Raw genomic sequence first — 13862 nt, 5'->3', positions numbered from 1 at the left:
TCTCTTTTAACCCCATTTTCTTAGATTCAAACATATCACAAAACTGTCAGTCTTAAACTGAGAATCTGAAATCACAAAGCATTTTATACTTGACTTATAATAAGTGTATTTTTTCCATTCAGCATATTCTTATTCTCACTCTTTATTAAATAAGATTGAAAGAGCAAGACTGGTGTAGAAAAAAAGGCAAAAATACATGGTATTTCAGATATTCTGAAAAACTAAGGAGATCTAATCACAGAAATCTCTGAATAAGGAAAGTTACTGAGTAAGAAGAAAGGTGTTGAAACAGTAAATGCGTAGAAGTCTTGATTCCAGATCTGTTACTTGAGAGTGTTTCTCTTTAGCTATAATATGAGACATGGAATCATATTTTCCAAATGGCACTTAAGATGCTGGAAGAGCATCCTGAATGCCAATTTCAGTTTTGAATTGACTATGATCAGGATAATGGAGTGCATGGAAGGATATGCCCCAGCTAAAACTAAGGATACTGCAACTTTCACATCATCTTTACTTTGAGAAGTTGAGAGCATCAACAGAATTTGAGCTGCAAAACTGGAAAGATACAGAATCAAGAAAGAAATAATGGATTTAACGGCAGTTAGGTGAACATCTATCAAAGGATCCCTGAAAGTATCTACGTAACATTGCATCTTCTTTGTGTGTTTCCATAGAGAAGTAATTAATAGAGCGGATGTTACCATAGATAGTACTAGCGGAAAAAAACAACCTACAAAATAAAGAAGAAGCAGGTAGAGATATGAGCTGTCCCAGTGAGTGATATGTGCTGTGCTATTTTCTCGACAGTTTCCTGTTGAGCTGCAGAGGTAAGTGCTGGGTGCAATCCACAGTAAAGGAAGAGAAGTCATGGAAGAGATCACCAGCGATCCTAGAAGCAGCCATGGGACCATCCCAGCTATTCTGAGCTTGATTTGCAGCAACAGCCATTGGGTGACATTGATGATTTTTACACAGTAGAGTACATAGAGGCAGGCACTGAACCACAAACTGGCGTGGTTTACAAACATCCATACAACACCAAAAGCTTTGTACACAGAAGCCAACTTAAACTCATCCGCAAAGTAGAGACTATGAATGTGCATCAGTATGGTCACCTGCAAGATAAACCTTGATGTGCTCAGAAAGATCAGGATCATATCAGCAGAAGAAATTGTTTTGCGTTTGATCCAGTTAACAATATTAACGGCTGTAATAAATCCGTTTCCAATAACTCCAACAACCACCTCAATAGCTACAATGCTTATTGAAATGATAAGGAGTGGTGGCAACATCTTGCTCCTTTTGTCACTTGTGCCTGATCAGATTGTGGATCTGTACAACAAGCCGAGCGGACCTGATGGTATCTGACTAGCCCCAGCTCCAGCCTGCTCACCTTATATCTAGGAACAAAAAGACATGTGGAAATGATAGTGGAAAATGATTGCTGATGTTCTTCCTGACTGTGCAAATCAGAGAAGGATTTAGTAATTAATTACGACCTTTTACATGCAAAAGATTTACCTACGCTTTTCCCTAGGGATGTGGGATAGTCAGCTGTATTAACCTCCCCATCTTTTGTGCAATTGTTTATATTCCTGTCTAGAAGGACAGAAAGCTTTGCGGCTTTCTGGTTACAACTGTAACCACTTGGAAGGGGTTGCATCATGCAACACAAGGCGGCCAGCAGCATGTGTCAAGACACAGCAAGAGGTCTTATATTGTAACTGTTACCTTTCATACTGCTTTGAAAGTCTATCAGTTATAACTACACCAAGAAATAACAACCATTTTAACTTGGAGAATATTGCACAGCCTCCAGCCTTATTTTAGAGGAGTACTCTAGACAACAAAGCTATATTTAGCCAAGATGGCTGCTCCATATAGCTGTCCGTTTCTTATATGTTAGATCTTGTGTTGGTCTCATATATGAGATCAAAAGACAACAGTGACCAGCAGTGTTGACAGGCTAGTGAAGCAGAGCAGTCCATCTAGCAGAACTCTATTAAAAGCTCCACCTTCTCTAGTTGCTCTCACTGTCCCAGCCTCTGTCCCACTTGCAGTCCCCAGAGAAGTTTCTTCCTCTAGACAGCAGATTTAGACCTGTTCTGCTTTTTGGAGTGAAAGTCTGTCATCCATCTGACCTGTGTCAGCTTTGGTTAGATGCTGTAATGAGTATTGCAGTCCAGAACACTGGGTGAAGCCCATTAATCTTCATTCTGCATTAGTGCTTATTTATAAAGAACTGTGTCTGCATTTACAGAAAAAATTGCCCTCATCTTCTCAATCGTAGGCCCATTAACCCAATCTGTGACTATTGTATTGGCACATTAATATTGTCAATACATTCTTTCTTGAATTAGAGGAATATGAAACAAAAAGTGAAGACTTTGACAATAGGGTAAGAAGCAGTTGAGATCATTTGACCACTGGAAAAACTCTGGAAGTTCTTTGGCAGTAAAATATTTATTGTCTTTTCGGGAAAGTTGAAATATACTTCTGGAGTTTGTTTCTCAACAGAGCAAAACGACTCAAAGTAAAAGGTAGATCAAGCTTCCAATCTGAATGTGGTAAATCCAACTGCCAGTTGGATTTACTGTTTACCATTACATCCAAGCTTCAAGTTTTTCTTCAATTGTTCAGAAGAGAAACAGCTGACATAAATTGATATAAGTACATTTCTTCATTGACTTATTGAAATGAAAAGGCAGATTTAAAACGTCTGTAGCTTTTGTTTCTGTCAACACTTCATTGGTATTAAATTTACATTTCAGTTTAGATCCTAGTAATCACAAGGACTAAGAGCTTTTCTTTTCTTAAAAAGAGAACATATTTTCTTCATCACAATCATGCAATTTTTTTTTAAAAATAAATTGAAACACATTTGCAAAATACTGTATATCAGTTTCAGATTTTAAAAAGCCCAAGAGGCAAAACCAAAGAAACTTAAACTAAGAATATGGTGACATGTTTATTTTTTTCTATCACATTCTTCACAAAAAGTATTCAAAATACTGCAAAAGTCTCATCTTACTACGGAAAAAAATGATAAAGGAAGTGGAAGTCAGTGCCTAAAGTGTGTTTTAAAGTTATATGCATAAAGCTTCCTGTACACAATATGCATTACATAATTACAGTAGTCAGCTACCTCAGAAATGTAGTCATTAAGTTACTCAAGGGAACATGAAAATAACACTATTTTTATGCACTTACGAAAAACGGCACTGCAATTATAAAGCAGAAGAAACTGCAATGGAAGATACAATCTAAAAGAATGCATGACTAATATGGATTCTTAGCTGTTCCAACAAACATCTATAAAATTTTGTTCCGTCTTCATGTACTTTATCAAAAATGAGAATTTTAAAAAAAGCCAATCTAATCTTTCCCTACCTTTTTCATTTTCCTCTAAGCAAAGCCAAAAATGGGAATAATTACTTGAGATACAAAAGAACATTCCTGCCTTGAGGACTCCAACCAATTCCTTGAGAAAGAAGCCATCACACAACCTGTGCACTCCGGTACTATTTAAGTCTTCAGGACTCAGGTAAACCAAATAGCTTGTCCCTCAGTGCTCTGTCAGTGACCTATGCCTAATGTGTTCTACTCCCAGCAATGGCTTCTATGTAAATATTTCTCTTACTTTTTCTCTTAGTAGCTCAAGACCTTCTTGGTGGACTTTACTGGTACTGTCATCTTCACAGGTTCTCCAGAGGATAATGAGTCTATACGTGGACTGTGTGGTGCTGTTGATGCACTGGAGTGAAGAGATGCCATCCAGAAGACTTTGACAGACTAGAGAGGTGGGCCTGTGAGAACCTCATGAAGTTCAACAAGGCCAAGTGCAAGGTCCTGCATGTGGGTTGGGGCAATCCCAAGCACAAGTACAGGCTGCACAGAGAATGGATTGAGAACAGCCTTGAGGAAAATGACTTGGGGGAGTTGGTTGATAAGAAACTCAACATGAGCCAGCAATGTGCACTTGCAGCCGAGAAAGCCAACCATGTCGTGGGCTGTATCTAAAGAAACGTGGGCAGCAGGTCGAGGGAGGTGATATTGCCCCTCTACTCTGTTCTCATGAGACCCCACCTGGAGCACTGTGTTCAGCTCTGGAGTCCCCAACAGAAGAAGGACATGGAGCTGTTGGAGTGAGTCCAGAGGAGGGCCATAAAGATGATCTGAAGGTGGAGTACCTCTGCTATGAAGACAGGCTGAGAGAGTTGGGGCTGTTCAGCCTGGAGAAGAGAAGGCTCCAGGGTGATCTTATTGCAGCCTTCCAGTACCTAAAGGAGGCCTACAAGAAAACTGAAAAGGGACTTTTTACAAGAGCATGTAGTGATAAGACAACGGGCAATGGATTTAAACTGAAAGAGGGGAGATTTAGATTAGATATGAGGAAGAAATTTTTTGCATTGAGGGCGGTGAAACATTGGAACAGGTTTCTCAGAGAAGTTGTGAATGCCCCATCATAGGAAGTGCTCAAGGCTAGACTGGATGAAGCTTTGAGCAACCTGATGTAGTGGAATATGTCCCTGATGATGATAGGGGACTTGAAACTAGATGATCTTTAAGGTTGCTTCTAACCCAAACCATTCTATGATTCTATCAATACTGTGACACGTACTTGCAAGCACCAAGATACAAAAGGGCAGTTTATGGGTAACAGCAACCATGACATGACCACATATGATGTTGGCTCCAGTTTGATGTCAGATAGAGTGACCAGTCTGTCCATTGGAGAACATGATAGTCTTATATCCTGGTATGCAGCTTCGTGAATTATCTTATTCCCTTTCTTGACCTTTCCTAACCTCACAATTTAGTTGCAACATGCTTTTGCAAAATCTGAGTGAGGATATTGAAGAGTGGTGGCAGTCTGAACACTGTACATAAGTGAACAATGGCTATAGGGCATGTACACTGCAGATAAGCCAGACCAGAAGGTTTTTACTGAGTGCCACAAATAAGTGTGCTTTAGGTGTCACGCCCAATATGTCGAGCTGTGGTGATAGTGTAAAATGAAACAGGAAAGGTATGGCTTGTGATGGGTCACTGTGTAAATGTGAATAGCACCCTTCAGTCTGAGGAACTTCTCTGAGGAAATCCTTGACAGCAGCCTGGGGAGATGTAGAGCTGATCTCACGGAATATCCTCACACTGCTGGAAAAGAAAAAAGACTACAGAATAGTTCATTTTTTTCCTCTTCATTCTGTAAAAGTCTAAAATTCCTAAATTTGTAACAATGACTTACAATGTATAGATTTGGAGGTTAATGGAGTCTATAGTTCCTAAAGATGCTGAATATTAAGAACTTCTTGCTGTAGTCACAGAAGTTTCAATTTTCAGACAGCGTTTGACATCCTGAAGAATCCTCAGCTTAATCTATTCTTTCTATTTGGAATAAATTATGATGAAAATAATGACAATTCAAACATTTAGAAACTAACTTACTTAAATTGTAGGAGACTTCTCAATTATGTAGTCAGGAGAGGGCAAGATAATCTTAGCAACAAAACCAGAAATCAATGTTTTTAAAGACGCACAAGCACACATCCTTGGATATATGAAATCAGAAATACAGATTCACTTTGGTCTCCATGATAAGACCAGCAGCAGTCTGTATGAAGTGAGAATTGTAATAAAGGAAATGAGGTACTCTGTGAAGTACAAGGAAAGATATAAAGGGCTTGCACAACCCAGATAGGATTGCCACATTAAGGCTCTTTAGTAGACTTGTTTTTGAGCTACAGAGTTAATGGTCATGATCAGACTAGGTTTAGTTGGCAGAGGAGATGCAAAAGATCCTAAAATATGTCAAAGTTCCTTGAATTAATCCTCTGGTGAATTTATAAAAGCAGCTGAGCCACAGAGTACAACAGAGATGAGTAATTCTTAAAAATAATCATAAAACAACGTTAGCGTGACACAAATAGTAAATACTGGAGAGAAATGTCTGAATTCATACAATATTTTCCCTTGCAAGATGAATCTCACTGTATTCAGAGAAAACAGGTTCAGCCCACAGTAGAACAGCTTTCCTCTTTTGATTCATGCATTCCAATTAACAACAGTTATAAATACACTTCCCACGATCCCTCTAATGACTTTAATTGTTGAAGTTGTTAGAGACATTATTACAGCACAGCAAACAGTTTCTGACTTTTGTAAAACACTGCCTGTTTGGCTCATACAGAGACCCACAAAATTAACTGGTATCTGGTTAATCTTTTGGCATTCGACTGTGAGCAAGAAGCGTATGAATATGATACTGGGAGATTTATTTCTGGTATTGTTCAGGAAGATGCGTATCTTGGAAATGTCACTGATGAAGCACCCAACTACAGCCCCTGTTTCACAATTTTTTATGAGAAGTAATTTTCTATGGCTGGATTGGGGTTAGAAAAAATTAGAACATGTTCAATAGCACTGGCTTTTCTTCTCATAGGGCTGTTGCTTCTACTTTTTGAAGCAAGACCTTTGCAAGCAAGACCTGGATTTTGGCATGACATGACAGGTGTTCAGACTTCCACCACCCTTCATTATCCTCACTCTACTCTGTATGCTAAGACGTGTGTCTTTTGGTGATCTTGTCAAGACCAATCTGAATTTTGATCAAATTTCAAGATTTCTACTGTGATAGCTTCAGCACATTCAGAAGAAAACAAACAAACAAACAAACAAGCAATGTTAGAGATAGACATATAGAAAGTCTCTGCAGCTGAACTCCCTTCTGATCTGAGAGCCATGGTTCTCATCTCATGGAGACATGGGCATGTAAGGGCTGGTTCATGACACAGAGTGAAATGAGGATGAGGTTAAGGTGTTTATCTGAACATGAGCATGGGGAAGCAGTCCCAAGCCTGGAAATTTAAATTTAACCTTAAATAGTTTATTCTTGCTGGCCATAAACCAAGAGCCCTCTAGGTCATCAACCTAACTGCAGTGCCGGGATCCTGGAGTCTCCCTGCTGTTTCCTGTCCAAAAGCAAAAGAATATCCAGCTGTAATTCTGGAATCTCATTTTGGGGATTATACCCAGAGAGAAAAATCTTGGAAGAATTTCAGCTCTTTACTCACATCCTATTGATGTTATAGTTTTGAGTTTGGCAAGTGTTAACCATTTGATGACTGCTAGTGTGTTATTCTACCACAACTAAATTAGAGGACTTGCAAAACAGTCCAAGAACTCAAGAATGAATACTACTTTGACAGTAAACATTCAATTTCCTGATGAAGGGAGTCAAGGAGATGAGAATAATTTATTGTTTGGTCATACTTTGTGATGGAAAAAATAAAGGAGAAATGGTTTATTTCAAGTTGGAGGAAGGACACTGCTTTCCAGGCAGTCATACTAAATTTAATACTAGTGGAATAAGTGGCTACAAGACCCTCATGATATTTGTTCACCTCGGAATCATGAGCTCCTTAGCAAATAAGCTTTTTACAGCCCATAGTAAATTGTACACAGCATTTATAACACATTTTATCATAAAGTCCAGCTCTGATTGAAATCTCTTGTGCACTGGCATAGACATTGAAGTACTATTGCTAAGATCCTTATAGTAAAATAATTGAATAAAACAAAGCATGAGAGCATATTTCTTGTAACAGATGTAGAAACAGGCTTACAAAAGATAATTTGCAAAGAAAATTGTGCAGGAGAGCCATCAACATCTGAGTTTAAGTGTATCCAGAAGCAGCATTCTTAACTCCGTTACCAGCTGTTTTCATCTGTGACACTTTCCAAAATGGTTTATCAAGTGTTTCTCACATATTCCACAAGATATGGAAGGCTTGTGAACTTTAATAAAATATCTTGCATCTGGTAAACAATAGTAAATTATGCTGCCATTTAACACATTCCTGACTTTATATTGTACAAAGAAACAATGTTGCAAAATATCTCAAGAAATGTGTGTGAAAGGGTGATAATCTATTTTATCATTAATTTGCAAGTTGTCATGCCACCGCCATTATTGTACTGGGGATAATGTACTGTTAATTTCAGTACAACACAATTTTACTTTTTAAGAAGCTCATTGTTAAAATGGAAGATCCATCAGACACAGATAATGGAAAGAGCCCTCTAAAATACTCGAGAGGTCAAAAAGACCAAACAATATAACACAAATGGAAAGGAAGGTATAACCACAATTTTAAGGAAGTAAGAATGCATGTATACCCCGAAAAGAAGGAGCAGGAGATAGGAACAAACTCATGACTGCTATCAGTTGCTCCTTGCCATGAACAAAAAGAGCTCAATATATGCATTCGTTAACTCAAGACAGTATTTGTAAAGATGAATGTATGGTTTATATCATACAAATTATGAAAGGAAATGTGTTCACCTCTGAAGTAATGCTGGATGCTACCTACACTGCTTCTTCTCATTTCCTCCTTTCATTACCCTCTAGTTGATGGCTTTTGCCTGACATGACCAACTTCAATACAATGGAGATTCATGTAATTGTCTCCTAAATGCATTTTTCCAAAAAACCTTACCCAAACTTTACCCCGTATCAGTGTAAGACCAGAAGATCACTCATCTTTCCCCTACCTATTTTTAATTCATGAAAGAATTAGCTTCCTACCCTTACTTATGCTTTCCTCAGGCCCAGATAGGGGACTGTTCAAAGCTTTCTCTTCCCTCCCTAGAGATAAATATTGTGTTAGCTAGGTCAACAATAAAGCCTTCTGTTTTCATCTCCATATCAACATTGTGAATTATCACTGCAACCATAGTTACATCCTTATCTGATCTTTGTTACTATAACTGGAAGAACTCCTCTGGGTTGGGTTTGTTTCATTGTGTATTGCTCAGCATCAGTTAGAAAGCTGAGTAAGTAATACTAAACTTTTCTCTTCAGGGAAAGCTTTTCAATGAAAGCACGATGATGTTCCTCATTTTTCAGTTTCAATAGTATACACATTTTTCTTGCCCTTATTAAAACAAGTACAGACTTTTAAGCATGACTGAATAATTTAAACATCGTAGTTTGCCATTTTCTTGGAGGTTTCCCTTGCACTTAGCTGAAAACTTGCCAAAAGTTTAATGATCATACACAACATTTAGAAGAAAAATCTCTAATTGCATCAGTCAGAGCAATAGATCTTGGTAACCTGCATTGCCCAGCGGACACGATGACATTTTATGCTTTGAAAAACTCCATGTTGAATCACCAAGTGGACTGCAACTTAAATATTTTTTCTTGTTAAGCAAGGGAAGAAAGCTTGGAGAAAAATCTAAGGATGTCAGAAAGTTGCTAGAAAAAGGAAACCATAAGGACACTAAACTGTATTCAATATTGCCCTTCTTAAGCTACCAGGAATAAAGTTAAACGGCTGCATAAAAGCATATGACAAAAAAAAAAAAAAAAAGTGTATGTACAGAAATACGGAAACCCCAAATTTTTTTTTCAAAGATGTAATAAAGCAAATTTTAGCACAGGAGTTCAGGGAAGACCATCCAAGAAAAATCTTTGCATTCCATTCTGAGACTGTAACTACTCTAACTGCTCTTTGTCTCACACTCATGGGCAGTCTTTCACAATGTCAGAAGTCACCTTGCCACCACTCTTACTGCTTGTCACAAACACTTTGGGAGACTTCTTCTCCATATCCTAGTGTCACTAAACTTCAAAATAACCACCGATCAGCATCTACTTTCCATGAATCTACTACTGATGCTAGTTGGTAGGCCTTCTCCGATCATGCCATTCCCCACTATCCAGAGTCATTACACCCAAAGGAATAGAGTTCTTTACTTTTGTCAGATTACTCAACAATCACATTTCCTATAAAACAAGATTAAAGAAAACAAATGCATTTGGTTTACTCTATTAAGGAAAAGGTTAAAATGCTACATTTTAAAATGAGACACGAAGTTGCAAAATTATAGAACGAAGTGCATTATTAAGCTTATATTTGACAGTCAGCTCTCCTTGATTGGTCCAGCTTCTCAATGAATTTAGGAGATTTTCCTATCTTCTTTCTCCTCCTCCAGGATAACTTTCTCCTAAAACCTCTCTGACTACTCTGTGGTTAATATTGTATTTGCTTTCCATGTGCTTCTTAACAAACCCAAGAGGTCAGAAAACTACTTCTCACTTCTCTTTCCCCAAACCATAGATGCAAGAACAGCTCTCTTATTTTCCATGTCCATTACATTTTATGATCACAGCATTCCTTTCCACCCAGCTGAATTTTCCTGTTCACAAAGTTGTCAAAGACTACAGTGAAGCTTCATGCAAAGTGGTCATAGCACTTAGAATTTGTGCTTAGTTTCACCCAGAGAATAAACACACGTTTTCAACCCAGGTATCAGACTTGTACATTGGAGTATATTTTCTGAGTCATCTTCTCTTATTCTATCTTGTGTTAGAGTTCAGATATCTAACCATCACCAGCAGTTAACCATTTCATGATCACAGTTCAGAAACACCATTCTTAAAAGTTGTCCTTATTCATGACAAAGTTTTTAGCATACATCTCATGTTAAGATTGTTTAGAGACTACCAAAACTTAAAGATAAGCACAAACTTTATGATGGATTCTTATTATTTACTTAATCACAGTCTACGTAGATAATTTGTATGAAACATAATCCACCTCTTCATTTTCCCTGCCACTCCAACTCTCTTCCTTTACTGTCTAATCCCAAGTCATGAAAAAAGCACTCAGGAGTGATAGCAATAGAAATAACATCATGTAAAAGAAGATATATCTGTAGTACTAAAAAATACTTTCAGCTTCTTACAGTGCAGTGGTGGACTAAACAAAGGAGACATGGTGAAGAGTTAAATTACCTTCTAAAATTTAAAAAAAAAAAAAGAATAAAGGATGCTCTTTATTATTTTAACAATGGGCACCGAATCAAGTTATCAGCTACCATCTAGGATATAATTGAGTTTCGGTGTCCATATCTACATATGCCTAAATGCCCAAGAGCCTAAATGTCAATGCCTACATACGTACTGTTCTCTACTGTCTCATATCAGATCGAGAAGATCTGGTCAGCACAGTCACTGGAGCCTCTAAAGAGATTCAGTTCTCCTAAAGTAAGCACCTGAAGGCCGATCAGCAGACACCTTCTGTGCAGTCCATTGACTGTTGAGACTAAAGGCAGAAGGAATATCTATTGCCATCACTGGCACCCAGGGATATCCAAGACACCTCTACAGTGCAGGCAAGTATGCCACAGGACTTCACAAAGATCCATCTCTCTTTACTGCAGCGGCTGGAAGCAACACAGGATACTTTCATCTGTTGATACTTAAATTAAGTCCCACTCTGAGACTAACGGCTACTGGCTGAGGTGACATCCAGTAGCTGCCAGGTCTCTGTCAAGTTCTGAGGTGTATTTTCCAGATCTCTACTGATGTCTAGAAAAACCTGCGGCTGACAGCACTAGATTACTATATTTGGCCAGTGAAGGAAGCCCCAATGTCCAGAAATAAGTAACTTTCATTTTTTCATTGGATACACTTGAACTCCAGATGGACTCAGGAACAAAGAATTAGAAAAGCTACCAAAAAAAAAAAAAAAAGAGCCATTTATGTTAACTGTATCAAATAATGTGTCTGAGAAAGAAAGCCTATCCATAACCTGGGTGTGCTTTTTCCTCTCTTTTTCATAATACTGGATTTAAAATGTTTAAAATACACATGTTGATATTAGAAGGTTATCCTGTTGCCAATGTCCAAATGCATCATCTGGAATACAAATTTACGTCATGACAATACTCTTTAAAGTTTAGGTGAAGTAGTTTCATTTAAGCTGCTTAACATACCATTTCCATTTTAAAAAATGATCTTTACCATACTTTTAGGAAAGCTCTTGTACTTTTTGTAAGCAATAATTGAAATTTAGGAAATAGAAATGTCTGTAATTCTGTTGCAATGAATCTATCAGATGGGAGGATTCAGTGAAAAAAACTTTATGTGGTGATATCATTAATGACTGTAACATCAGGACTCTGTATAGGCAACCTTAAATAAATATGTTTTATCAAATTTCAAGTACTTATTTTTGCCAACTCTATACCTTTAATGTAAATGTGCCTTTTAGTGCATATACATATTGAGACCATAATATCATTTGCAGGCCATCACCATTTCAGCACCATTAACAAACAGCCTCACACTGATACGATGCTGGATTTACTCGTGTTTGTATAACCAGTGTGCCATTCTGACAGTCGACTGCAATTCAAATCCCTTTGTCAATACTCTACACCACCTGTGATGCAAATTTAGATTAATCCTGATTTTCATTGCTTACTTACACTTTTTGAGTAATGTAAGTGACACATGTCACACCAAATCCTATTCACTGTGGAAGTCAGTGATATTTCTGGCATTGCCTCTAGGAGACAGAAGATGTTATCTGTTCACAAAGATTCACACTGGAGTCTTTCCTTGTACCTCGCCATAGCCAGTATGAAGACAGCGAAAGTCTGTATTCTGATAATCTTTTTTCAGTGCACATCATTTAAGTTACAGCTTCTGTACAACACTGGAGTTGGGTGCACTTGACTTTTTTATTCTGGGTTCCCAGCCATAAAGAAGATTAATAAATAATCTCCAGTTCAATCTCTGACTGGTTTTGCAGTAAATAGATGTCACATTGGTGTGAGCATCACTTGGGATAGCACAATACAATGAAATCCATTACCAGGATGCCTGGGTCCAGACATTATTTCTCAATATCCTATCAGCTTTTTAACTCTGCATTAACGAAATGTTACTTTGTGTGATTATTATAGCAAGAAGTGAATGATGCATGAAATAAAAAGCTATCAAATCCTTGAGAAAGTGCTGAGCACAATGACACATGTCTGCTTACTGTATTCAAAGAGTTCAAATGATATTCTTCTCAAGTGAGAAGCACTGAAACAAATGACAGTCACTTCATAGGATTGACTTAGAACATATTCAAAATCACAAAAATCTTGTGCATTTTTTTCCCATATTTTAAGTTAAAATGAAAAAAGACACAAGGTCAATTTATCTTGCTATGAATTAATTTCTGCATATGAATATATCCTGGGACAGTTGTAGTCAAGCTTTCATAAAATGAAGTGCTAACTAAACTCTTCATTGTGAGAAAATAGACAATTCTGGAGGATATGACCTGTAGGTACATAAAAATCTCTCACATGAATAAGGTGAACAGGGTTGACAATTTACTGTCTTTTCCAGTACAGGAAACAGATGACATCAAATGAAAGAGGAGTTAAAAGCTAACAAAAGATGCTCTTTCATATAACACATAGGGAAGATGTGAGAATCCTTGTCAGAAGATACTAACCAGTGCTAAAAGTCTGCATGGATTCAAAGGATGAATGGACAAGCCCATTAGAATGAAATCAATTGGGTGTTACTTAAATACATAAAACCCATTTCAGGTTCACATAGTCCATGTAAAGGTTTAGTGCCTGGGAGAGTATCAGGATAAAGCAGAATTTATGTTTGCCCAGTTTGTTCAATCTTCCCCAGCCTCTCTGCTGCTGTCAGAGGGAGGTCACTGGACAGACGGACCTTTGGTCCCATCTAGTATGACTGAATTAATGTTAGCAAGTTATGCTACCTTGTGTTCTCCTTTCACTGTATGAAGATTTTCACTGTTCACTGTATGAATGACGATAATTCTTTCATGGTTTTTGTTACATCCAACTACAAAATACATCCCCCTCACCACATCTATAATTATTTGTGTTAGTGAAGTACTCAGATCCCAGAAAAGAATTGAATCCCATTGTCCCAAAGGCTGTAAATATCTGCACAGCAATGAGAGTAATTTTGTCCCATGTAGCATAAGGAGAAAATTAGTTCCAACCACAATTGTATTAGATCCAGAACGGCC

General features: G+C 37.7%; 1 protein-coding gene across 1 annotated transcript; it reads right to left on the bottom strand.

The window, feature by feature from the left end:
• Positions 1 to 347: 347 nt before the first annotated feature.
• LOC104373822 (taste receptor type 2 member 40-like) lies at positions 348 to 1295 on the bottom strand. Its single transcript, XM_009979800.2, has one exon. It carries the CDS (start codon positions 1293 to 1295, stop codon positions 348 to 350), a length of 948 nt encoding a protein of 315 aa, XP_009978102.2.
• Positions 1296 to 13862: the final 12567 nt, after the last annotated feature.

This window comes from Tauraco erythrolophus, chromosome 1 (assembly GCF_009769465.1).
Source record: "Tauraco erythrolophus isolate bTauEry1 chromosome 1, bTauEry1.pri, whole genome shotgun sequence".
Classification (NCBI taxonomy): domain Eukaryota; kingdom Metazoa; phylum Chordata; class Aves; order Musophagiformes; family Musophagidae; genus Tauraco; species Tauraco erythrolophus.
The sequence above is the reverse complement of the archived record's forward strand: the minus strand, read 5'-3'. Positions and strand labels throughout refer to the sequence as shown.

Coding starts and splice junctions, on each gene's coding strand:
- LOC104373822 (XM_009979800.2), bottom strand. CDS start 1,295: ATGTTGCCACCACTCCTTATCATTTCAATAAGCATTGTAGCTATTGAG.